This window comes from Stegodyphus dumicola, chromosome X2 (genome assembly GCF_044657685.1).
Source record: "Stegodyphus dumicola isolate Sdum_Otavi_A_Nest chromosome X2, ASM4465768v1".
Lineage (NCBI taxonomy): Eukaryota > Metazoa > Arthropoda > Arachnida > Araneae > Eresidae > Stegodyphus > Stegodyphus dumicola.
The window spans coordinates 169,954,456-169,982,443 of NC_140781.1; the positions used below are offsets into that span (position 1 = coordinate 169,954,456).

General features: G+C 31.9%; 1 protein-coding gene across 1 annotated transcript in view; it reads left to right on the plus strand.

The window, feature by feature from the left end:
• LOC118185704 (uncharacterized) overlaps positions 1 to 27,988 on the plus strand; it is an 89,262-nt gene that overhangs the window by 34,396 nt on the left and 26,878 nt on the right. The window contains exons 9-13 of the mRNA XM_035355592.2: positions 2,503 to 2,572; positions 13,342 to 13,412; positions 16,536 to 16,700; positions 24,133 to 24,262; positions 24,362 to 24,476. Of these exons, the coding sequence (XP_035211483.2) occupies positions 2,503 to 2,572; positions 13,342 to 13,412; positions 16,536 to 16,700; positions 24,133 to 24,262; positions 24,362 to 24,476 (551 nt within the window). The remainder of the gene's footprint in view (positions 1 to 2,502; positions 2,573 to 13,341; positions 13,413 to 16,535; positions 16,701 to 24,132; positions 24,263 to 24,361; positions 24,477 to 27,988) is intronic.

Sequence of the window (27,988 nt, forward strand, 5' to 3'; positions counted from 1 at the left end):
ATTTTTTGTTTTAAATGAATCATTGTGTTTGGATATATTTTATTGTCTTTTGAAATGAATTTTTAGTTTATAATTAGCATATGTAAAGAATATAGTTTATCCGAAGCTTTTGAGATGCTGAATTCACTGAACATCCTGCCCTCCTTTTTAAACATCAGCAGAAAAAAAAAAAAAGGGGGGGGGTATTGTATTTACTTGTATATATTCCTCCTCACATATATTTCTCTTTAGCATTTTAGCAGAAGGCTATGAAGATTTTTTTAATCTTCACATAATTTGCCTTTTCCTCATTGCATTTAGAAAATGATTTCTCATAAATTTTAAAATGGAATCATCTACATATTGATTGTTCTAGTCTTAGTAATTAATTTACTTGTGGATTTTGAATGTATGGGCTCTGATTAAGGAAGTAATAATAATGAACTTCAAGCTAACGAGAATGTCTAATGCTCTTGATTGTTTTGAAGATCATTGCACGGGTGGTGGGATGACAGACTGAGTTGTGACAAAGCTAATAACAACAGAGATGACACAGACTGAGCTGTAGCTGATGACACACACAGCAAATCTGTCAGCATTAATTAATTTGAGGCCTAAGGAGTAGCAGTGGGCGAGAATGGGTGAAATTCAAGATACAGGGAAGTAGAAACAAAGATATCTTATTAAATATAGTAATGATTATATTACTAAGCATTCTTATTGGAATTTGGTTTTCTTTTAAATTAATAATATTGTGATAATTACAGGTAGGTTATCCATAAATATTTTTTATGCTCTTATAGCATTATGCCTTTAGAAATTAAACTATGTAATTTCTCCCCTTTGATTTTTGTATGATGAAATTAGTGAAAAAGATGGGGAGACAGAAATGTGAGCAAATATGGTATATTAAAAAAGCCTTTATAGAAATTTTCCATACACTGAAAATAGAAGATTATTGTAAAGGAATAAGAGAAGTTTTCTTTTAATAAAGCTAAATTTTCAATTCTTACACTGCTAATAATGGTATTAATTCAGTTGCACATGTGCAAAATGTAATGGTAGAATCAGCAGATTCAATTTAGGGAAAACTACACTGGTAAGATTTTTATAAATAGTGTATTTTTCTCTCATATAGAAGTGTAACATTTACTCTGTAATAATTTTGCTGGTTGGTGTATGATTTTTTATTTTACTTGATTTTTCCTGTTTCCTGGCGAAAATAGCCTTTTGAAGTTCACTGGCTTGGATTATTTAATTTTGGCAAAGAGCACAAAGATCACGCCCCTAAGTACTTGTTTTGGTCATGAGCAATCTATGCGATGGAAGCTTTGTTTTGTATTTCTTGACCATTAATAATTTTTTTTTCAGTTTGGGATAATTTAAATGCTTTTCACAAGCACTACAGTTGTAGATGTCGATGCCTTGTCTGGCATTCAAATCGAGATATAATGCTGTCAGATGTTAATAACCATCATACCTATTGGAGTGACACGAGTAAATGTAAAGTAATGACAGAGTTTTCAAAACTTCTATTCCCCCCCCTCAAAAATTGTAGAATCTTTCATTAAATCTTTTTTGTTCATCATTATCATTCAGAATTTCTTATCTATATTTCCACAGTTACTTTTTAAATCAATGTTTACAATTTCATTAAAACTAGTTGATCTTGATGAAATTACATTCCAGTGATCTTCTGTGACTCAGTGCTATGGTAGGTTATTCTTCAAATTCATTTTTTAAAGGAAGTTTTTTTAAAAAAAATAATTCTGTAAGAAGTAATTTGCAGATGAGTTTCTAGGAAATTTTTCCTCCAACGGAGCATATGAATGATATCAGTTCTTGTAAATTAGTACTACTTTGCTTCATCTGTAATGTAGTGAGGAATATCCAAGTTAAATCTTTCCTTTGAGTGGCTGACCTAATAAGATTATTGAATACTGGTAGTCCAGTGTGAATTCAAATCTGTGTGGATAGGCATTCTGCATGAGCATTTTTGCAAATTTTTTTGCACAAGTAACATGAATCTCCTTGAGAATCGAGTCTCTTTGAGAGGCTTCTGTGCAAAGCCCCCCTTCTTGTAGGCAAATAGCCTTAGTGTGCTTTGTCATATTGTGGCAAATCAAAACAAAATTGAGCTTTTCTGGTACTGAACTTTCACATGAATAATCTTTTAGCAGCTGAAGCTTAGTTGTGCAGTTACAAAAAACAAAACAAACGAAAAAGGACAGCACTTGAAAAGCTAAGACACGTTGGCAAAAATGAAGTTGGATTATATCACCATTTCTTTGTCCTGAACCCATGAAAACAGATGTATAACTGATGCATGAATGTGTGCAAAGGGATGCATGAATAAGAGGTATGTGACTGAGAAATTACTGTATTTTGAGAAATTACTGTTTTGTTGTATTTGGCAAAACATTTTCATCATTTTGATATATTTTTAAATTTGAAGATGTCTTTAATATTTGTAAATTATTCATACCTAATTTCTTTATCAAACATTTTCTTTTAACTTTACAGTATGAACAAGAGATGATAGACCATAATCAAACAAAAAAGGAACTTGAATCATTGCGTTCACTTTGCAAGGGTAAGAATAATTCAATAATTGTAGAAGACTGACAATATTAGGATTTGTATTTTGCTAAACCATTTTAATGCCATACATAAGTGAATGAATATTCACTATAGGCAGAAATATTAAGATAATATTCATTTTGTATAGTTTTCCCATGTAAAAATTGGAAAGACAGAAATTGGAAAATTTTAAGAGGAACTAAAATTTTTCCATGGTTGTTTCCTAGAGAACATTGAAATTTATAGAAAAGGAAGTTTTTCTATTTTTACAAAATGTGTATTGTAATTTCTTTTTAAATCAGTAGATAAAAAATTTTGCTCTCATTTTTTTATTTATAATATATTTTTATACTTTGTTTAATAAGTGTACCATTGTATTGAAATACCTGTTTTTAAAAGTATTTTACATGTTTTCAGTAGTATTTATTATAGGATTAATGAAATTTTTTAATATGCTAATTTTAAATTTGCATATTAAAAAATTTCATTAGCATCAGTTAAGTGAGATCTTTCTAGCATCAGTTAAGTGTTTAAAGCATAGCCATGTAAAGGAAAATCTCTTTTAATCAACTAAATGGGTATTCTATTAATTTTTTTTTTTTTTAACTCTTTGGGTGGATTACATGGTTTATAGTTTTATTTTTCCCAGTTTAGTGAAAAACTAATCATTTAAGGTTTTTTTTTTTTTTTTTTTTTTGTTATTACTTATCCACCTGGCACAAATTTTAAAGCTATATGCTATTTTAAAGGTATGTTATGAAGTGATAGAAAGCTATTAAGTATTGCTAAATTTTAACAAAAGCATCTTTCTAAGTGCAAAACTGAGTAAGAAATTGCCACTGTATAGCATTTTTCCGTTGTCATATATTTATTTGAATGTTTTATATCCTTTCTTTGCCTGACACTCATCACTCTTTTATTAAAAAAAATAGAGATGTTTACTTTTTTAAATTTTATACATAGTCTTGTGGATTGCTTCTTTAATAAGCTGTCAGCTAATCAGCTAACATACAGCCATTTGGTCTTGCAGTTGTTTTCCAATAATAAAATTTTCTAGGTATTTTTATTTTTCTGCCTATTTTCTGTGCACTTTACAAGGTTTCCTCCCTTTCAAATTATAAATTTGTTATTCCACATTGATTCATTAGTGATAAATGTGGAAAGCAACAGAGGTGTACTGTATCAGAGATATATACTGACAAATTACATAGGTTGGAAAATGCTGCTCAATGCATATTAAGTTATGCAGTCTTTAAAACACCAAGGCCCACCAACAGCTGAGCGGTAAATTCGCTGAACGCTGGTAGTTCGGTCCGAGGTTCGAATCCCGCAAACAGGCTGGCTGCATGGGCGTTTTCGTGGTTTACCCCATGTGTAATGTGTATAACAGCCAGTTTCCCTTAGAAAGTCCTCCACGAAGGCATCCCTTCCCTAGGCAGATAGCACTCAAGGCTTTGCCATAATTAAACAAACCAAACTGTTTAAAGCACCCTGTACTTTTAGTATAAAATGTTAAGGAAATAAAACTGAGTTTTCTTGAACTTGAACTCATACTTAATGTTGAACACAACATTAAGTATGAGATTTTGATAAAACTTTCAAATAAGTGTCATTTTTGCATGTTAAACTTCAGCATAGCTGCATTTAGATACTATAATTATTTATTTACTGTAACTACTCCTGCCTTGCACAGAACATGAACTTTTATGCCATGTGGACAGCTCTGGCCATTTAAGTAGTAAGGCCATTTGAAATTCTTAATTGTGTTTGGCTGGATGCTCATGCTTATTCTCTGTCAGTAAATTTGCATTTATAATTCTGTATGATATTGTGCATGATTTCCCAAATTTTTCACAACAGCTTTGGTCTGTTAGTGAACCTGCACTTAGGTAGGAACTTAATTTTCAAAAGTAACTACGGTACTTACATAGTATCCTGTTGATGATGAAACTGTCACCAAGAACCGCAATTTAGTACCAGTTATGGATGAGCAGTCTAATTACAAAAACAATGTGTTGTTTTCAAAGTTATGGGATCTTACCGTAAAAAGGTGTTTATTAATGTACATGATATGGTCAACTAAATGTTGCCGAAAAAATAACAGATTGAAAAGAATTACTTGCTGGAAGTTTGCATTCGTAGCCTTCTAAATAAAATTTTTTATGCCAATGACACTAATTAAGTCCTAAAATTAAGTGCTCGGTTTGTTTTTCACATAAGTATTCTTCCTTTGAGTGGTAAATCTTTCTGGCGAACTGCTTTTTAAAATTTTAATTAAAGAAAAGGAGGAGGTAGGCAATCTGTTCAGGCCTAGAGGAGTACACAGGTAAAATTTTGTAAAAATAGCTTTTACTTTTTCAATTTGTTGGATGTACCCGAGGTGGGCTGACTGAATGAATGAAGCTTCGAGAAGCAAGCATTGCTGGAAAGTGCATAGTAGAGTAAAAGTTTTTGCCCAGAATTAAAAAACACTAGATTCTAATTACCCTAGCAGACTTAGAATTACCCAGTTGCACTTCAGGAATGCCTGCTACCCCACCCCCAAAAAAGTATCACTGCATTTCGTATTGCATTCACTATCTGAAGGCAATTCATTTAGCATTTTAACACTTTAGAAAAGGTCAGCCCTCTCTGATCCATTTGAAAATTAATTAAAAATCAGAAAAAAATAAACTAATATATCTACAATTAAGAAAATATAAACTACGAGGGCAATCCCAAAAAAAGGTCTCCTAGATTTTTAGATATACAAAGAACTGTTTATTTTCTATAATTGCTACATCACTTTAAAGATTGCAGAATGCTTTATTTTTCAACATAATCGCCATTTCGGTCGATGCATTTTTGTAGACGTTGTGGCAGTTTTACAATGCCCATGTCATACCAGCTTTGACGCTATGCCCTTCAGGAAGCATTGAGGAGCTTCAGAAGCATCCAGATGATCCGATCTTTACGCATTTTACGAACTCAACAATCGCGAAACTCAACGAATACGAACTCAACAATCGCGATTGTCTCGTCAGCAATTGATGGCCTCCCGCTCCTTTCTTCATCATGAATTTCAGTACGACCGGCTGTAAACTCTCTACACCACTTGCAAACGTTTTTGACATCCATGCACGACTGTCCATACACTTCTGTCAATAGGCAGTGAATTTCAACCGGTTTAACGCCTTTTGCGTTCAAAAATTGAATAACTGCGCGCACTTCGCACTTGGCGGTAACGTTTATCGGGAGCTCCATTTCGAATGGCTGCCAAGCCAAGACTGAGCATCCGAGCGAAGCGCCTGCGTGCTTATGTGGTAGCGGAGAAAGCACCACTCACAACAGTGTTGCCAACAACCATATTAAAACTTTCTCTACGTCCCCAAAAAATAGGAGACCTTTTTTTGGGGGATTGCCCTCGTATAAAATAAAATTAAGTAAGCATCTACAGCTCAAAAATATCAAAAACATAGAGCTAACAAAACTTCTTTCAATAAAAGTAAGATTAAAACGGTAAAGTTTTACCCGTGTACTCCTCTAGACCTGATTAGACTGCCTACCATTTTTTTTTTTTTTTTTGGTTGAAATTCCAACTTTAAAAGGTAGCGTGCCGGAAAGGGTTAAGATACATTTAAAATATATTACTGTTAAAATGGTAGCTCAGTTCACATACATAAATTATTAAATACTCCAGTGGATTCTATACATTCTCTTTATTTCAATTCACTTCTTAAATTAATGCACATTTTATCGATAACTGTCAGGAATCATGCTTGAACATCTTTGATTTTATTTAGCACATACTCATGTTTGTTGTTCACAATACTCTCACTCTTTTCACAAAAAGTCTTGAGTCGTGCGTGCACAACTTTTTAATATGCAGTTATGGCCGAACATGCCTCAGCACTTGCAGTATTTGCAAAAAATTCAAGTTACAGTCACAATTTTTGTAAGTTCTAGAGTTACATAAAGATTAAATATTCACAAATTCTAAATTTTTGAACAAAAGCAAAAAACTGATTATACATTAAACTTAACAATTATAATGAATACCATTCACAATTATAAGCACATGCATAATAAAATAACTACATTAATCATTAAAAAATAAAATACATAATTTGGTTACAGGCCTCTTGAATTTTCCTGTAGAAGATTTTACTTCCACAATTTGTACTTTTTGGTCTTTCTCAGAATAAATATCAATTACTCTTCCCAATCACCATTCACATGGAGGCAACTTATCCTCTTTTCAAGCAACCATGTCTCTTATTTTAACGTTTTCTTTCTCAAATTTCTATTGCAATCTTTGTTGTAAATGGCTTAGGTAATGCAAATTTCATTTTCACCAAATGTTCTGAAATAATTTATTTCCATTGGTTAAGCCTATTCTTATTAATGGTCTTTAAATCTCGCTAAGTTTTAAGAAGTAATTGACCTTCCAGTGAGAAAGTGGGGCAGGGGTTAATGCATTTAGATCCTCCATTTCAGCAGTCAATGGAACCAGAGGTCTAGAATTTAACATTCCCTCTGTTTGTACAGTTAATGTTAAAAACACTTCATATGTTAATTTTTGACTCCCTGGGATTCTTTTCCAATAATATTTAAAGGATTTAACACCAGCCTCCTAGATTCCTCTGAAATTTAGGAACTCGAGACGGAGAGTAATGCTAGTCAATAATCTATGAACTTTCATATTTTGAAAAAGGGATATCTGGCTGATTTACCAGCTAGAAAAGATGTTCAGTCTGGCTGATTTACCAGCTTGAACATCTTTTTTAGCTCTGAATTTTCTCCTATAAAGGTTTTCGCATTGCCTGTGTACAGCTTGCTGCATGTCCTTCTTCTAGGCACAAACTCTTAAGTGCAGCTTTGAAGGCAGCTGAAGTCAAATCCGTGACAAATTCCAAATGTGTGGCCCTGGTTACAAAACAAAGAAAAATGTGTACATAAATTTTGCAGTATGTCCCCTTTCTTTGACTTTTATATTTAATATAGAAAGGACCACAGAAATCTATCCTAGTAGTATTGAATGGATTGAAGTATTTGTTACCTTATTAAGTTACCAATTAATTGTTGTGTTGACTTAGCTTTAAAGCAATTTATGCACTTATGCACAATATTTCTCCCTTTCACTACCCAAAACTTTTCTGTTATATAATATAGTAAGGAATTAGGTCCAGTGTGTAAATATTTTACATGATAATATTCCACTATGATTTCAGTTAACTTGTTATTGGATGGTGGAAGAATTGGGAATTTTTATCATAATTTAAATCACTGTGTTTAAATCTTCCACCTACTGTCAACAGTCAATTCTCATCAATGAATGCATGCAAATTACTTACTTGACTCTTTGAACTTACTATCCCCTTTTTTATTAATACAACTGATTTTGCTAAGAAATGATTGCTTCTGTATTAATTTGATTAATATCTTCTCAGTTTTACCAAATTCTTCTCTTCATAAAGCTCCTGTTAGCCTTTCTGTTTCTCAACAATTTCTCAGAAACAAATTTCTTCCTTTCACTACCCAAAATGTCTCTCTTATATAGTAAGGAATAAGGTGCAGTATGTAAATATTTTACATGATAATATTCAACTGTGATTTCGGTTAACTTATGTTTAGATGGTAAAAGAACTGGGAATTTTTTATCATAATTTAAATCACTATGTTTAAATCTTCCACCTACGATCTACAATCCATTCTCATCAGTGACTGGATGCAAATTACTTACCTAACTCTGAACTTACTATCCCTTTTTTATGAACACAATTGATTTCACTAAGAAATGATTGCTTCTGCATTAATTTGATTGATATTTTCTCAACTTTACAATTTCTTCTGTTGATAAGGCTTCTGTTAGCCTTTCGGTTTTTTGACAATTTCTCGGAAACCTGCAAATAAAGCTTAAACTCTGTTAAAGTTTAGAATAACTATTACTTATAAGAAGAAAATCAGATAAGATTGTATTACTAATAACACTAAATGTTTTAAAGTAAGAGTCAGCATTATTGAGTTTTTTATGTTCACTAGAAGAGTCTTTTTGGATCACAGCATCCGGAATATCTTTGGTGGGATATTTTTTAATAGTAAGGAACTCAGGTCTGCGAAACTACAAAAACTGCAGTGAACAAGTTTGTCAGGTTCTGCTCCATGTGAGATCAAATCTGCAGGATTACTTTCCAATGGAACATGTCTCCACTGCTGCACATCTGACATCCCTTGAATGGTTGCTACTCTGTTAGCAACAAAGATTTTTAATTGGTGAACATCCTTGTTTAACCACCTTGATTAACCGTGTTTAATCATTGAATCAATCCAATAACAGAGAAAAGTTTTGTACAATTTTAATACTACTTGCACTCTTTTCATCAGTTTCTCTAGAAGAACTGCTGCATATAACTCAGGATGCAGCACAGTGACTTTCTTTATGGGTTTAACCCTGGATTTGCTCCCAATTATCCTTAATTTCTCCATTCACATTGACTGATTTAGTATATATTACTGCCCCATAAGGCAATTCAGAACTGTCAGCAAACCATTGCAACTCAACTGTTACATCATCTTCTATTGTAATGTATCTTTCAATCTTTAAGTTATTTATTGCACATGAAGACTTCATAAATCTTTGCCACTCCTTTTGAGTTTCTTCTGGTAAAATGCCATTCCAATCTATTTTCAGTAGCCAACATTTTTGCATAATTTTGCTTTTCAGTAGCCAACACTTTTGCTTTTGATATAATAGGACCTAGCAATCCCAGTGTGTGAAATAAATGCTATCCTTGATAATACAGTTCCCTTTGTGTGCAGAATTGCATCCTCATGTTTCACCTTAAATGAAAAATTATCTTCCTTGGGATTCCAGTAGACTTCTAATGTTTAGTTTTTTCAGCGGGTATTATTGCTACACTACTAGTGAAGGCCCATGCCTTCTTTTTTTTTTTTTTTTTTTTTTTTGAAAATTTCAATTAATTTATATTGTATTTCTTTAATGTCTCAGCTGTTGATAAAATCTCATCCATGTAGATATCTGACATTATTATTGCAGGAGCTAATGAAAATTGCTTGGACTCATGTGTGCCTAATTGTCATAATGTGCACATTGCTAAGTATGGAGTGCTTACGGTTCCCTATGTCACAGTTGCTAATTTAAATGCTTTTACTGGTTTATCAATTTCTTTTTTCCAAAGTATTCTTTGAAATTTTCTCTGTTCTGGAATTAACCAGATCACGTGGAACATTTTCTGTATGTCAGCAGTAAATGCAAAGAGATGTTTCATAAACCTAATCATTAAAGCAAAAATATCATCTTGAATCACACCTCTGTTATACTGTAGTGAGTTTAATGGGTGTCCTTTAGTTGTAGGTTATGAAGCATTGAATACCACCCTAAGCTCAGTGGGATTTCTTTCAGATGTGTCCCATTTGCTCTGCTAAAAACTCTTTATATAATTTTAAATAATCAAGGGTATCTTTTCCACAAGGCTGTTAATTTTCTGAAACCAATGTCCTTTGAATCTATTAGGCAAGAGGGACCTTCCCCTAAAGGCATAGTTACAACATATCTGTCTAATTTATGCCTTTTATGAGTTTACTGCTCTTCATATATTATGGTTTCTTCTATTTTTTACCATCTTTTTTTTAACAGTTTCTGCCTCCCAAGACTTTCTCATTGTCTGTAAGAAGTTATCCATTGTTTTGATTAACCCACAGTGTACATGGTTTTGATCTTCTGATATAATGCTTCCTGATACAATAAACCCAAATGCACTGTTTTGCAAAATAAGACTTGAGATTTCATTACGAATCTGTTCCTGTTTCAGTATTTCCAAGTAAACCTCAGCTCCTAACATACTTTATACATTCTGGTACATTAAAATTGTCATCAGTTAATTTTATATTACAGAAATCATGCATTTTAATACCAATTTTTCTTGAAGAAATCAAATCTTGCATGATTTTTGGTGTTACTAAAAGGTCTAAACTTCTCATATAACCTTTATCTTTCTTTCTAACACATGCCGAAACTGTTGTTCAAACTTTAAACAAGGAATCATATCTGCTTATAAAAAAGGAAATGCTGCCTACATCAAGCAATGTTTTGACTGGATGTAACTTACTCATACCATCATTAATAAACCAGATTGCGGCTCTTAAAAGAACACTTCTCGATTTTCTTACACTTGTCACTGCAAACAGACCATTGCCTCTGTTAGGCAGAAAAACTGGTGCTAGAGGGGAGTACACTAAAACCTCTCGCTGCTGTTTCGTTTTTATTATTTTTTCACACTCATTCGATAATTTATTTTCCACCAGAAAATGGAGTATCATGTGATGTCTTTTCCCACATCTAGAACATGAAATGATTTTGCAGTTTTTAACAAAATGATTTAATGCTAAGCAGTTGAAACATAAATTATGTTTCTTAACTATTTCTACCGTATCATTTACAAATATCGTCTTGTAATTGGAGTACTGATACAAAGCATGATTTTGATTGCAAATAACACATTTTGAGCTTTTAACATCTGTTAATACTTTTGGCACTGTTTTCTCGTGATAGCCTTTACGATATGGACTGGAACTCTTTTTAAGAACTTTTCCACACAAAGTATAATAAAGATCTATATCTTTTGTTAACTTCGATGGGCAAAACCATTTCTCTGCTTGTCCAATACTAATGTGTGATGATAATTCTTTTTCAAAAGTAGAAAATATTTCATCTGATACAATAAGATCATTTAGTGCTTCAAAATCCGACACTTCTCTTACATTTAAATTATAATTCCAACTCGTGATTAAACGTGAAGCAAATTGTGCATAAATTTCGTTTTGATATTGTGTTGTCTTTCTAAATTGTTCTAAGTAAAATTGAAGGGTGGGCTGAAATTCTCTTAATATAATAGATTTCACTTTTTCATAATTACTTAGCTTGTCATCTTTAATGTAAGTGATTATGTTAGAGGCCGTTTTGCCTAATAAATTTAGTAGAATCTCCAATTTATATTTATCAGGGACAGTTTTTTTAGACTGAAGCCCTTTCTAACTAAGAAAAGAAGGTCCAGCCTCCTGGCCCAGTTGGCACATTTATAGGTAAAGTTCTTAAACTTTTCACTAAGGAATCTAAAGAATAACGAATTTCTAGATCAATCTCATTTTGGTTTTGTACTTTAGTTTCTACTTCTAATCTGCTGTAAATTAAGTAAACTCTGCTCTTTACTTTTACGATCTTCGATTGTTGTATTTATTAATTCTATTACAAGTTCAATATCTGTTTGATAATATTTTTTATTTTTTGACTCACTCGATTAATTCATTTGCTGCTTTATCTGATACAGTCTTTCCTAACTCTGTGACTGTAAGCCTAAGATCCTGTTTTCTGCAGTTCTTTAATATTTTACTCAAACAAAAGAATTAGAATTAATAAAAGTTTCACGTACTTCAGAAATTGTCCTGATCCTCTAGCATTAAGGACCACCAATGTTAAGAGGATAGCTCACTTTATACATATAAATTAATAAATACTCCAGTTAACTGTATACTTTCTCTTTATTTCAGTTCACTTCTTAAACTGATGAACATTTTACCTATAATTATGAGGAATCACATTCAAGGATCCTGGATTTTATTTAGCATGCACTCTTTCTCGTTGTTCACCATACTCACTCTTTTCACAAAAAGTCTAAGCTGAGAGGTGCACACACAACGTTTTAATACACTCTTACACCCAAACATTACAAACTCATTTTTTTTTTTACAGCAACCATTTCATTTAACACTGTTATATAGATTTATTTATAATTTGGTTTTTATACATTTTTATAGTGGTTGGGTGTTGTTTTAAAATAATCTTTATGTGTAAGAATCTATTTTTATGTATTTTTTTTTCTTTTATCAGATGCTTTTGTATGATAATTGTTTATTTATTGCTTATTTTATTTAATCTTAAAAATGTGTTGCCTTTTATATTGTGTTTGGGTTTATTTGATACACTACTAATGCTGTAATGGTTGCCACTGGAATTGTAAGGATAGCTCAAGGTAGAACTATGGGCAAAACATCTGGTACTGCCATTTTTTTGGTGACATCTGACAATTTCTCACTAACTTTGTGATTTTCTGAAAGTTCCTGGATAGTACACATTCAAAACTTAGTTGCAGCATCTTGAAGTGCTGCCTTCCCTTTGAGAGTCCTATCGGTAGGAGCATGTAAGCAACCATAAGTCAATTAAATCCATTGCTTGTTTGTTTTACACTGTTGTGTTTTCTGTTAGATGATTGCTTTGTTCTTCAAGAAATAATCTATAATCTATATAATAATCTATCTATAATCTAATAATCTATTTTACTCACAACTTAAGGAGAATTTGTTTTGCCATGGGGTGTTATTTAACTGTTTTGTTTATCTTGTCTGTAAGAGTTTTTCTCGACAAAGATTCAAATCTTCAGCTATTGCTTCAACTTTACTTCTAAATCATGCTGCTGAGTAGTTAATATTTTCAATAAAATATTTTGTGCAAGTAAAATAGATTTTTTTTTTTTATGTATTTTTTTTTTTTTTTTCATTTTAGTCTTCCAAGCATTAATACATAATAATTACAAAGAAGCCTATTGTAATTAACATTACAATAGGCTTCTTTGGTGGGTTTAAAAATTCCTATGCAGATTTCTCTTAAATTTTATTGTAAATATTTTAATCATATTGAACTTACTTTTAAGTATAATCTCTGAAATATATCAAATCTGTATAGACTTGTCAAGTTCTATTCAAAACTTATTTCATTTATAATTTTAGGAAATGCTATTATGATGAACAAATCTCAGGACAAAAATAAGAATGTTGAAGAAGCCTCGTCTATTGCAATTGTAAGATATCTTATTTATAATTTAATACCAGAATATAGAACAATAAAAAATTTATATGATGTTGTGTTAATATGCCAGGCATTTCAAAAGGCCAAACATTACATGCATTCGATTTTAGCATTATAAACCTAAATTCTTTGATTTAGTATTTTTGAAACTAATTGTCAAATCTGCTTTATCATTATGGAAAACAATGCTGGATTTGCATATAAGCTACACAAGGTATGGGGACCCCCTATCTCAAACAGCTTAGGCCTCATCAAGTCTATATCTGACCCTGATGGGAAATGCCAAATGTTATTTCAGTTATCTTCATAGCTTATCTTTATTCATATTTGAGATCTGTTTTTGCTATCTTCATTTCTGCTATGATTAGTTTTTTGGCTATCTTCATTTCTGCTGTGATTATTTGTTAGCTAATTGATTACTGTATTTCCTCATTTATTTTCCCTTTTCTTACTAATTTTATCATCTGAAAAAATGGGAACAGAAAATTATGCAAATAATTTGATTTTGGTAGGAAGCAGTTACAATAAGAACATAACAAATGAAAAGTAGTCTTTTATAAACTACAGATAATTATTACAAAAGTATTTTTTAAAAGAAACCTACAGTCCAATAATAATACATAGTAATGTTAACATTTTAATAGCTTTTATTTTAATTTCTACTTCCATGTAATATGAATGTCACCCATTCTTACTGTTGTCTCTGCTACTCCTTAGGCCTCAAATCCTCCATAACTAATTAGAAAAGGTGAATGTGTAGTGTACTCAGCAAAATCATAGACTGAATGTTAGTTCATATTTGCACCACTGTGATGGGTTAGTTCTTCTCACATGAAGTTCAAGGGTTAGAAGGGAAAATTTCTGTGTGACATTCACGGGTAGTTTGTGAGGAGGTTGTCTTTTTTACTAAGACAAAAATAATTTTTATGTGGAAGAATCTATTTTTAAATTTAGTGGAACTGTTTCAATGCATTGTGAAAGAGAAAAATTACATGAATATTTCAAAAATTTTTAAAACTTGACTGTGAAGCGAGATGGAAAATTATGCGAGATACTATGGTATTTATAAAGCAATATTTTTTGTTGTTAATTTTTGTAAAAAACTACCTTATGTGTATATGTAGGGAATAAATTTTATTTACTTGTACATTTTGGTGGATATTCACAAAAATATAATTTCTTAAAATTCAGATTTTAAATTTAATAACTTTTTATGTGAACCTGTTTTATTCTTAATGGTTTATGCTATGTGTGGTTGGATTTTTTAATTGCATTTTGTTTGACAATTGCATGTCATTGTTTCAACTCTGAAGTCTCACTAGTGGTGACAAGATTCAAGATTTATCAATTTATGCTTATAAACTCCAAGAAATACTTTTTTCCCATAGTAACTGAATATCTAGAATTTTTTTTTTTTTTGCATAAATTTGTGAGAAAACATACAGTAAACTGTAATAAATTATGTAATGTGACATGAAAACAGTAATGATGTTATTTTGTGTACTTCTTAAATAAGTTTCTTTCTCTTCCTCTATATTCTTTTAGTACTCATTTTTTTACAGCCTGCAGTATCATAACATGGTTATTACTTTTTTAATCCCAAAAATGAGAAACTGCATGAACTCTTAAATTGTAAGTCATAAGAAATCAGATAAGATTAATTTGAAAGCACCATTGAAATAGATATTGATATGAATAATTAGTTACTTGAATAATATGAGAATTTTTTAAGTTGAGATCTAGTACACTGTATATGTTCCTAGCATTCTGATAAGTGTTTTGGTTGAAATAATCATGAAACAAATTTTCAACTGTAAGTATTGAATAAATGCATATGTAAAAAGATTATAGTAGTTAAAATATGCGTGTGTATGTTGATCTGGAATTTTCATCTGAGTTATTGTAGATTAAGATAAGCATAAACTAAAACTTGTAAAAGAAATTCTAATAACTAAATATTGGCTTATACTAAATAATAAGAACTCTAAAGTTTCATAAATTGTGGATTACTATAATTTATTCATGTATGTTCTTATCAACCTTCATGAGACAGATCTTATTAAAATTAATATGAAACTCTTTTTGAATTCTGATGTTGCAAAATTTCAGAATGTAAGATATTTTGTCATTGCATAAAATGCTGCATCATTAAGTAAATTTACCGTAGCCTTTTTTTATGTACATGAATAAAATTTTAAAAAATAATTAAATATACAACCTACTTTTATCTGAAATTATTAGATGAACTTTTTGATTAATTCCTGATCGGATAACTTTTTAAATATATTTGCATAAAATAAGCTTCAAAATTTCTTTTCATATTCATTTCAATCACATAAAATGAATAAAGTAATTTTATTATTATGTATTAGACATTATACATCAGTGTCGTATAGTAAAAAATACAGGTTTTGTTTCCTCCTTCAATTTCACAAGTCTGTGTGCAAGTAATACAGTAGTGGCTTATTTTGGCAGTAGCACCTGTCAGTTTTCACTAAACACTATCCACCAGCTGTAAAAATATATATATCAGCTATATAGTTCTTTGTTTTCTCCCATTTTTTTTATTTGTAAAAGTATCCATGTATGGTGTAGTTCCTATTAGGCATTATAGTCAAACATATATTTTTTCAAATTCACAGCTGCCAATATTTATGAGGGTTCTGATAATTAAGAAGTAATGCTTTCTGCCAGGTAACCACTTTTCATGATGTTGATTGTGAAGAATAGACATATGATTCGTTTTTTTTGGGGGGTGGAGAGTTAAATCTTGTGTTTTTCTTTGCATTACTGTTGTGTAGTTTTTGAATACATTTCTTTATTTCGTCAAGTTTTTTGATAATACAAAATGTCTTCTGATACTTTCTTGTAAATGTTAGTTTAAAGATTAGAATTTATCTATTTTAGTTGATAGATTTTTTAACCTTGGCTTCTGAAAGACATTGAATTTAAGTGCACTGAGATACAAAAAATCCTCGTTTTTTGTTTCTTTTTAAACCTGCTGATTCAGTTAGTCTTTTCTTGAATTTTGTTTTAATATTTGTGAGCTCAGCATTAGTAGCTGACTCATTAACTGTCTTCTTTTTAGGAAGTAATACCATTGCTTTTCAAATAGGTTAAAGAGAGAAAATTTTCTGAAGAATTTTGTAGTCTTATCAGTGAAGTAAATTTTGACACATTGGGAGGTGAAATACATATAGCTGAGCAACCGGATACTGTTCTAAGAGGTGCATCATGCCAAGATAATCTTGATACTACTATCAAAAGGATATCACAACAGGTAATATAAAAGCACAATATGCAGTATCCAAACATTTCTCATTGCTTAAAGTTTTTGTATTAAGTGAAAATTAAATTTTGTGTACCAATAAGAATGTTTATGTAACTTTTCAAAAGTGCAAGTTTTTGAACCATAAATTTTAATCAAAACAAAACTCAAATGTGAAATTTAGCTGAGATAAAGAAAAAGTGGTGATTTTAGTTGTATATTAGCCTTTTGAAAAAAATCACTAGTATGTAAAGAAATTCACAGTTTTGGTGGATGTATGGGGAGATAAAAGATAGAAAAATCTCATTATTATTTTATGTCCGGTTGCCATAGTGTATACCTATTACGAAAATGCATATGAGAAACTGGCAAGATATTATACCATAAACTGACAGTTGTGCAGCGGAAATGTCTCGGTTTTCTATGAAATGATCATTTTTACCCTCTGTTGTGATTCACTGATGTGGGAGAATTTATTGTTGAAAAATAAGATAAAATCACTTAAAAAGAATAACTGATTTGCCTGAGTTTAAGATAAATCCACCATTAGCTTACTTAAAACAGCTCTTTATTTTGCTATCAAATAAAGTTTTGTTAGATGCTTCAGTTCAAAGCAGAAATCGTGTATCTCGGTCACCATTCCAGGTAATATAAATCTTTGGAAAGGTGGTGTGTTTGATTATGGCAAAGCACTTGAGAGCTATCTGCTTAAAGGAAGGGGTGCCTCTGTGAAGGACTTTCTAAGCGAAACTGGCTCGTATACACGTTACACATGGGGAAAACCACGAAAATGCCCATGCAGCCAGCCTGTTCATGGAATTTGAACCTCGGACTGAACTACCAGTGTTTAGTGACTTTACCACTCAGCCGCTGGTGGGCCTATCTTTGAAAAGGAATTAAGCTGTCAGAACTTTTCTTCATAATTGCAACCACTAAGATTTGATAGTTTTGAAGTCTGTTATTGAAGCTGATGACTAAAAAGGTGTGATAACTGGATTTGTGAAGTATTACTTGCTCAGAGCTACTTTTCATTAACCGTTCAAAATTGCCTATTGCAATACCCTATGATCTTTCTGATCAAGGTCGTATAATATTTCAAAACATTTAGAAATCTATTAACAAAGTATATAATAATTAATGGTGCTATTAAAAGACATTCTTGCCTTCCTCCTGTCTACAATGAAAACATCTTCCAACAGAATGTCTACAAATGTCTATTGCCACAGAAATGAGCCGTAACATATTTTCCCTAGGGTTATCTTGAAAAAAAAAATGCATTGTATACAATCTTGGAGCATTTAATGGTGAATTTGTGATATTAATCTTAATTTTTGCTTTAAGTAAAATTAATATATGTGCATCTTTCCTGCTTAATAGTATAGTTTTGCCTTTCCCACAGCCAGCATTTGTGCAAAACAAAATTTACAATAAAATTTTCGCCTGACTTGCCTCCACTTGAAATGTGTGAGGACTCTATTCTAACAACCTCCAACTGGACACAGAAGCGAAACTAGTTAGACAGACAGTGAGCTATGATACTGCTCCTTCTGTAAGTGGTGCATTTTTCCAGAATGCTGGACTGCCTACATTATATATTTTTTTCTTTCTCCAGATTATAGCCTATTGTAAGTCAAGTTGTAGAGTGTATCTGCCACATTAGCATAAATAACTTAATACATAAAATATTGTGTGTAATTTCATGCACAGTGACATCAACAACCCCAAGATACATAATTAATGAAATTGTGTGACATAAATCTGCAGATTTAGATGCTGTAATATCAGTACAAATATCTCTAAGCCATGTTTGAAATAAGCCTCATTCTCTTTTGTAGACTCACTGACACTATATTGTCACTGAGAACACTTGAAATAGTGCTGTGTTAAAACTGATTTGTTCAATGTCTGATCTGTATTCTGCTTTTAGCTTTGATGACTGATGAGTGAGAGTTTGAAACAATATGGTAATCATGCTGATCCTTTTGCCATGCAGTTCATTAATGTAGACTCATGGTGTGGGATTCCATCAGTATCAGTAACTGATCATGTTAAATTGCATGTAATGACTATGATATAAACTTGTGTGCAAAACTTAAGCAACAATGTAAAAATTTAGCAGATAGCCATGAAATTGCAGAAAAGGAGGTCTGGAGATCAGTACAATGAACATGTAAGTCAATAGAAACGTCATGCGTATGCAAATATCAGGAACGAAATGTCAGAGGCGACTAGAGCGTACACAAAACACGTGATGTTGAAGCGTGCAGCTTAACAGTAGAATAAAAGGAAGGATGGAGACACAATTCAACATATTCGCTGCAAGTACCAGTGAGTCAGTTTGTGAAATATGGCTAGAAGAAATCACCTGGATGCCTTCACACATGGAAGAATGATCGGAAAGCTGGAGGAGGGGCATACTGTCACAAGTGTAGCTGCAGAGTTCGGAATCAACAAAAGTGTCGTTTCATGCACTTGGAAAGCATTCCAAACCACAAGCACAACTATTAGAAAGGTTGGTGGTGGCCGCCCGAGCACGACAACTGGAGGGGATGACCGATATATCGTCCTACAGGCGAAAAGAGGCCGACAGCAGTCAGCAAGCACCATTGCTCAGCAACTCTGTACAGCAACGGGGTGACAAGTGTCACAGTTTACTATGGCCAGATGCCTTCACAAAGGGGGCCTATTCGCCCGCCTTCCTGAACACTGCCTCCCGTTGAAAGTTGGCCACCAACGTTTACAGTGGTGCAGAGAGCAAAAGAACTGGACAACTGATCAATGAAGTCGTGTCCTCTTTACGCATGATAGTCGGTTCAGTACCAGAAGCGATTCTCAATGCGTTTTGATTTGAAGAGAGGTCGGGACCCGGTTTTATCCCAGTAACATCAAGGAAAGATGCCGTAAGGGTGGTCCTGGAGTTCTTATCTGGGAAGGCATTATGCTGAACGGGCGAACTGAGTTCCAGGTTTTCGACAGAGGGTCTGTAAACGGGGATCGCTATTGTGAGGAGGTACTCCTTCCCCATGTGCGTCTGTTCCAAGGTGCCATTTGCCCAGACTTAATTTTTATGGATGGCAATGCATGGCCACATCAGACTCTTGCTGTTGAGGAGCTACTGGAAAGTGAAGATATCACCCGAATGGATTGGCTAGCGTACTCCCCAGATTTAAATCCCATCGAACATGTGTGGGATGCTTTGGTAAGACGCATTGCAGCACACTTACATCCCCTGGAGAACACCCAGCAACTCAAACAGGTGCTGATCGAGGAATGGGCACTCCTACTGCAAGAAATGTTGCACCACCTGGTTCTGAGTATGCGGAGACGGTGTGAAGCAACCATTGCAGTGAGAGGAGGGTACATCCCATATTGAGCTTGTTGTTCTTCCGCTTTTATAGACAATCGTGAGTCATGATACTATGCATTCAATAAAGCTTGTTTTTGTTTTATTCCATACTGTATGCATTGTATTCCTTTTTCAGCTTTACGTGCATAATACTCTCCTTCATTTCTGCATTTCATATCTCTCAGTTTGCTTTCTCGTGGAGTTATGGCAAAAAACCCTGCTGTTGCTTAAGTTTTGCACACCAGTGTAGTTTGTTTATGAAGTGCTGGCATTTTTTTTTTTTGGAATATTGCATGTTCATGCGCAGCTAATTTCAGGTGGCATGCATTTGTAAAATATGTGGCTCCTTGAACAACGTATTTTGAGATAATTTCTTGTGGGGAAATCATGAGACATCTATATTGCCTTACAGTTCACCATTGAAATTTTGCTACAGCATTTTGTAAATGGTATAGCATATTGTTGCATACATACAGGTTTGCAATAGATTGAATGCACATAGGTCGTCCGATGATAGGTTGATAAAATTTAGGTATTATTAATATTACAGAGTACAGTCAGTAGTTACACTTCAAACTACGAAGAACGTTAAACAAAACGCAAGCAAAGCATATCTAAAAGGCGAAGCTTTCAATACTCTGAACTAATAGCTCACAGCAACTACTGACGGCAGATGCTCTTTCCGGCCTTGTATAGTTTTCACCCGGACGCCAAGATAGTTTCTAGTATTTTCTGCTTCTCGAAGTTATTGGAAGGCATATTAGGGCTGGGTACAGTTACATATGAAGTCAATTACAGTTGTTCAATACTTATAGCAGTGATGCAGGGATCGAACCAAAATGCTACCAAATGGTTGCCGAGTTTTGTCCATTTCTTGTCAAATTTGGTCACAAAATTAGGCACCAAAACTGTTGCCAGCTAAAAAGACTTGACTCTGTGTTCTTAATTTTCTGACAGAGTATCCTCCTTCTAGGTTTTCTTTTTACGTTATATGGAAAAAATATAACGATTTCACATATAATTTTACTAAGATTATCCATATGTGTGCAAAATTTGTAACAATATTTAGAAAAGCAGTTTATGCAGCTTACTTTTTTGGCAAAACACATGAACTAGACCAACACATTTCTGAGATCAGTTCTTGTGGAGAAATTGCGAGACGGTAACAGCCGAAAACGTCACGGAGAAAACGACGGAAGGTGAAAACATCCTGGTACAAAATATCGTCAGAGAAAAGAAAGCAAGAGAAAATATTGCAGTTCTAAAACATCCTGGTATATCGTCGTCGAAAATAAAGCTGTTCAAAACTTTGCAGGTTAAAAACATCATCATCGAAAATATCGTTGTAAAAAATAAAGTACCTACAAATCATCGCATTGCACACATGCGTTTTTCAAATCCCATACTGACATATTATGTAACTTACTTTTGTCATAACTATCAAATAGACATCCAAAAAAATTGATTGCACACTAATACATGAAAATGTTAACACATTAAGAATAAACTGAAACAAAACAATATATGATTTTTACTGAAACAACATCAGGTTAACAAATGTGAAAGAAAATAATGTTATAATTAACTAAGTAATTTTTATAGAGGTAACCTCATGCAGTTATTTATCATCCTTTTTCTAAGCATTTTTAGACTATGTTTCATAAAAAATTATCAATAGAAATTTGTAAAAAAAGGTTATTTTATAAATGACATTTGCTAATTAATTATGTAAATTTAAAATTCTTTTAAGTTCTATAAGTTGCATTAATATTCTGTGTTTATTAATTTTCTATTTCTATTCTATTAATATTTTTTCAGCAACAATTTATTAGTTCATTCAAAAATATGAAATATAGAAGCAAAAGAATCTCGCTTTCCTTCTTGCACTCCCAAATCATTATGCAAACATGCATTTACATCTTTTATAAACCTCAAAACGCATGTGTGCGATGTTATCGTCATGCGATGATTTATATGTACTTTTATTTTTTACCATGCTATTTTCGATGACTATGTTTTTAAACTGTGTGGGTTTTTTTAACCGCGTTATTTTCGACGACAATATTTTGAACCATGATGTTTTAGAACTGCTATACTCTTTGCTTTCTTTTCTCCAATGATGTTTTGTACCTCAATGTTTTTGCCTTGCATTGTTTTCTTCGGGACATTTTCGTGCACACGATGGTTTCGGGGGACACTCGTGAAATATAGTAATCAAGTGAATACCCATTATCACTTTTGTGTTTAGGCTTAAAATTCACTTTAATCAATATCACAAAGTCCATAGTACACCAGCACAGCATTTAAGCATCCAGTAAATCAACATCACTCCAAGTTAATCATTATAAAACTTAAAATAATGATCTTGCTACTTACTGATCTCCCTGCAAATTCAGTTAATGAATGGGTATGTATTGTGACAATTATATCAGAAGGTTGCAAATAATTGTGTCTTTTAAATGAAATAGTATATACTCCAATTTGTGTTAAATCTTTTAATATAAGGGCTCAATAAATTTCAAGACTTACGCCTTTGATGATTTTCTTGATGCTGGATTACATTCCAAAAGTATGCTAGAAAAAAAACTAATGTCTTCTTTCGTGAATTATTCATAATGCAGAAATAATCATAGATATGACTTAGTTTTATATTGACATAATATTATTCACATTTTTAGTTTACAAGGATAATGATTTAAACAATATTCAGTTACAGCCGATTCTAAAACTCCCAAAAATTGAGTTTGAGTTTAAGTTAAAGTTCTAAATAAAAAATGCTAGTTCTATGGTTTTTGGCTGGTTTTTCTTTGTTGCCAAAACACTTGAATCAATAACTGTTTTCTTCTACTTCTTTTTTTCTTTTACTGAAGTAGTTGCCAACATACGTAATTGTTTGAAATTCAAATCAGTTCTTCAGGACACCCATTTTTGTATGTGTCAAATTTCCTCATTTGCAACATTCTTTCATAAGTGGGTTTTTTTCCTTACTGTAATAGGTTATTTGTAATATATAGCATCATGTCTAAAATTTTATAAGAATATACGTAAGCTATCAAGATCCTGATATTTTTAATTTCTGCTGTTTTTAAAGAATGAGTAATTTCTTTCTTTTATACATGTGATTGTTTTCATCATATGCATTAATAACTTCCCTGAAATAAGGTTCGATATATTTTTGTAAGTGGTAAGGTAAAATATTTCCTTATTTTTGTTGAGCTGTGTAATAACCGTATGCATATAAACTTTCACCTCATAACACTTATTGTTACTTTTGTTGATCCTAAATTACAGGTCTTAAAATTATTTTAAAATTACATAAATGTAAAGATAAAAATTAAGTTTTATAACATAATGAATGGCAAGTTTTAAATTCTAAAATAAATGATAAGGATTTAGGTATCTATATTGCATGTAAAGGGTCAATGGTTCCTTCAGAATTCATTCGAAAGCATTTACTTTATTTTTTGATCTAATGTTCTGTACTAAATTCTAGTATATAATAAAGTATCTTTTTATAGTCTAGTACCTTTTTATTTCAGTTTTTTTAATATGTTTAAGTATACGTGTAAAATTGTGTATGTGTAATTGTATGTAAATCACAAATATCTGCTGGTCGGACACAAGTTATTAACTTATGTCCACCTGTGGGTAAATAGTTAAGACCACTGAATATTAGAATTCAACCTGGGTTCAATCCCAGGGAAATCAGGTGGCTGCATGGTTGATTTTCATGGTTTTCTCCATGTGCAATGTGAACATGAGCTAAAAAGTCTTAGAAAGTCTTCCACAAAGGCATCTTTCCCCTTAAAGCAGGTAGCCATCATGAGTTTTACTATATTTAAATAATCTAACCTAACCCATTATTAAATTATTTATTCTTTCTATCTTTAGATGCTATTTATAATACTATGAGATGTTTGCTAAAATTGCAATCATTTTGTGCTCTATTCCTTGATATTTTAAAGCATGGATTTAATTTTCTTTAAACTTTGCAAATCCTGTTTCGAATTGCTTGTATACTTTCTCTTGATCAGCATTTTGTTATTTCATTTTTACAGTAAGCTCTTAATGTATTTGCTAAGCTTTTGTTGCCTTTAGGCTAGAAATCTGCAAGAACTGAGACTTCTTGACGAAAAAAATGGTTGTGAGCATTTGCCAAAAATGTTAGAGATGGCTCAGCAGCAATTACATTCATATGAAAGGGAAAATGTGAGGCTTCTGAAAAGAGGTATGAGGTAACATAAATCACTGATTATCCTTTCTGTATCAGTTTACAGATTTTAATTTTACAGTTTTGGCTTATAATGAATATATTATTTTCTCTTAGTTGAAGAGCTGGAGGGCCAAGTTCAAAGACTTAATGATGAAATTTCAAGTTCTAAGTCTGTACCTCCTCCTCCTCCACCACCACCTCCTCCTCCTACTCTTTTTAAACCTATCAGGTAAATTCAGTTTCACATTTTCTTTACTTAAGTTATACTGAAATTTGGGTATCTTTTAGTGCATGATTTTGAGAAATATTTAGTTGCCTTGTTTAAGCATTAGTATGTTGTTATTTTATAACACTTTATTAGAACATTAAAACTGTTAAATATAATTTAAAACATATTTTTATTGACATTTTCTTCTGCTGCCAGTTTATGAAACCTGTCATGGTGACTACTTTTGAAAGTTTCCAGTTCCTGACAGTATAATAAACATTTCATAACTGAACATTATAAAAAGTTTTGGTCTCTAAAGAGATCACCTACATTGAAGAGCAAATCCAGCTGCAATTATGGGTAGTCATCTTAGAGAGTTTTCCAGTTAAGTTTATTATTATAGCTATACTAATTTTGGTAGAGTATGTAAAATTATTTATGTGAAAGAAATGTACAGTATAATGATTTCAGTATTTTGTGTCCTATGTTGATATTGTGCTAAGAATTTCTATCGCGGATAATATTTATTTTAGAGGGAGTGAAAGACGTTATTATAAGAGTATTGATCCAAAAGTTTTGATTGCATGCAATAATTCAGTTTTTAAAAGATAAGTAATATAAGTTGATATCTTTTTGGAGTAAATATGTGACAGAAGAAATTTTGAATTTCTCAGTAATTGAAGGTTTTATTGCGCTGGGCTGTATGAGCAAATAGGTAGTGGGTGTTACCTTGATGCAATGGATTTCTTTTTACTACTATGCCCTAAGAACATTGTGTGTGGTTGAAAGAGTTTGATTTTCATCATTTATAGTGAAAGATGGTAGCAGGTAGCAGCCATCACAAATTTAACTTAATTGTTCAGTGGGTTTAATGTTGGACTGATCGCAGTTTGGAGATATGATGTGAGAAATGGAATAATTGTCTAGAACTAATATGGTTGAATGAATACTTCTATATTTTTTTAGCATTTTAATGTTTAAATCTTTTTATACAGGTTCAAATAACATCATTTATAAAATTTTGGCACTCCCTTTTTATGACTGTGTGTGTGCTTTAAATTGCCATCAATCCAGACGGAAGTAAGTGCTAATCACTGGCATTCATAAGCTATTTGTGTACAAAAATTTTTTATAGAGGCTGATAAGAAATTTTTTAGCTGAATGAGCCTCTGTAAAAAATGATTGTAGCTTTGTCAGCATCTACAAAATTTTTTTCAAAAGGGTGGTCTCTGCACAAAAAAGTTGCATCCATGTCATAACTAGTTCAATTGAAGTCTGTTAATGCTTTTAGAATGCAAATGGAAGATAAATTGACACTGGAAACTACTCGTTACCATAACAAACAATAATATGTTACACAGAAAATTTTTCGTGGTATGGGTTGTGAAATCTAATTACAGTCTGGATGCTTGCTGGGCCTCTTTGAAGTGCATTGAAATCAGTGTGTGTGGTGCCCAGGTTAAAACTCTGAATCATTTATTATGGGCAAGGTGAAAAAAATTGCTTCCCTTCATCAACCAGAATTATCCACAATATTTTCATAGATAAATCTTATTTTGGGTATCTTTCATTTGGATGTGTTATGTAAATTAGTAGGCTTGATATGTGCTTTTAATATACCTTATCCAAATTATAGGTTATTCAATTCTTTGAATACTGTTCAAACATACATCTGCCATTTTGAAAGAAAAGGAGATTTGAAAAATATTGATTGGTATAAGTTAGTTAAATATTGCCTCTAAACAATATACTATGAGATGCTTAGGATATTGCAGAAATTTTGTAACTCAGTTTGCAATAGACCCAGGACTGGTTCTAGTAGGTGTGCATTGCAAGCATGTGCAGATGAAGAAATCCGTAAGGTGGCCAATAGTTCATTTCATATAATAAAGGGAAATATCATTTAGTTGAATTTAAATGTGCTAGCAGTTATGAAATTATAGAGAAAATCTACATGAAAGTTTAAGTGAAATAAAAATGTCAAAAATATTCCTTGGTGTGCTTGTTTACTGTATTATACTACATCCAGTAATGTATTTTACTTTTGTTAGAATATGTTTCAAAACCAAACAAACAGGTACTCAGATGCTTTCGCATTAGAGAGGAATCACTATCTTAGTATGAAACATACATAAAATTATTAAAAAAAAATATGTGAAAACTGTGCCTTGATAAAAGTGCATAGTTGACAAAGAAAACTAGTGTTTACAATAGTACTGAGGCAAATCTTTATTTAAAGGATAAGTCTAATTGTTCAGTTTGTTCAGTAAGACAGTGCTTAGGTTTCATAAATAAAACTAATAAATTATATGAAACAAAACTTCTTTAAAATTATCTAAAGAGTTGATGAAATTTGATTATTAACATTCACAGTTTTGTAATAGCATAACACAAGCTCAACTGGAGAATGATGTAGCTAATCAGTTAGGCTATGATTTTTTAAATGAAATCATATCTGTTTTGGCAAGTGACATTTAGATGAAAATTAAAGATCTCATAAAAAAGGAAAATATTTTTTAGTAATTCTCAGTTATATGCTAGATTCCAACCATACTAAGCATTTATATTAGAAATCGTAAATATCAGCATTTCTGATGCTGCATTATATTATTTCATTCAGTATCAGGCACTATAGATGAAGGTTCGTGTAATTAATTTTCTAGTAAACTCTTAATAAATTATGAATTAAGGATTCAACATATAGCTGGACAGGCATATAATGAAGGGGCAAATATGCATGCTAAGCATATTTACCCCTTCATATATTCATTTCATGGGCTTAGGAAGCAAGAAGTTAGGAATTCCAAGTTTCACCCATTTATTCAGAAGTCAAACAACAAAAATCAGCGTTATATTTTCAAAATTTTCACAGGACTAGTTTCGATGGTTTTACCATTCAGAAGTCAAACAACAAAAATCAGCATTATATTTAATAATAACGCTGATTTTTGTTGTTTGACTTGTGAATTAGTATTTGTTCGGCATGTTATTGTGTCTTAATTTGACTTATTTGACGAAAGAAAGTTAAGAGTGCTAAGAATACAAATCACCCCTCCATTTTGTAAAGTTGAGTGCAAAACTTGTCAAAAGCAAGTAAGCTGAAAAATAATTTTCACAAGTTTTAGTTAAGTTTTGAGTTTTTTAAATTTCTGTAAAAGAAATTGTTGTATCACATACCCAATAGCCCATAAAACCTAAACGAACACTAAAAAACAAAATTAGTATGATAAACACACTATCTGAATATGTATATATAAAATATATAGTGAAGTTTTATTTTTCAAAATTGGAAGGCAGTGTATGTTCTAAAAGGTTTAGAGCAGTGGTCTTCAAACTTCGTCGACTAGTGGAACCCTTAGAACTGTAAGGTTTTTTCGGGAAACTCCATCCCTCTTTAGAAACGTATATCCTAAAATAATATTTAAAGTAAATTAATATGTTATAGATATTTTATGAAAGCAATTAAAGAAAAGCATTGTATTTTTTATCAGAGATGTTAACATAAAATTAACCCAATTTACTCATTAATAGCA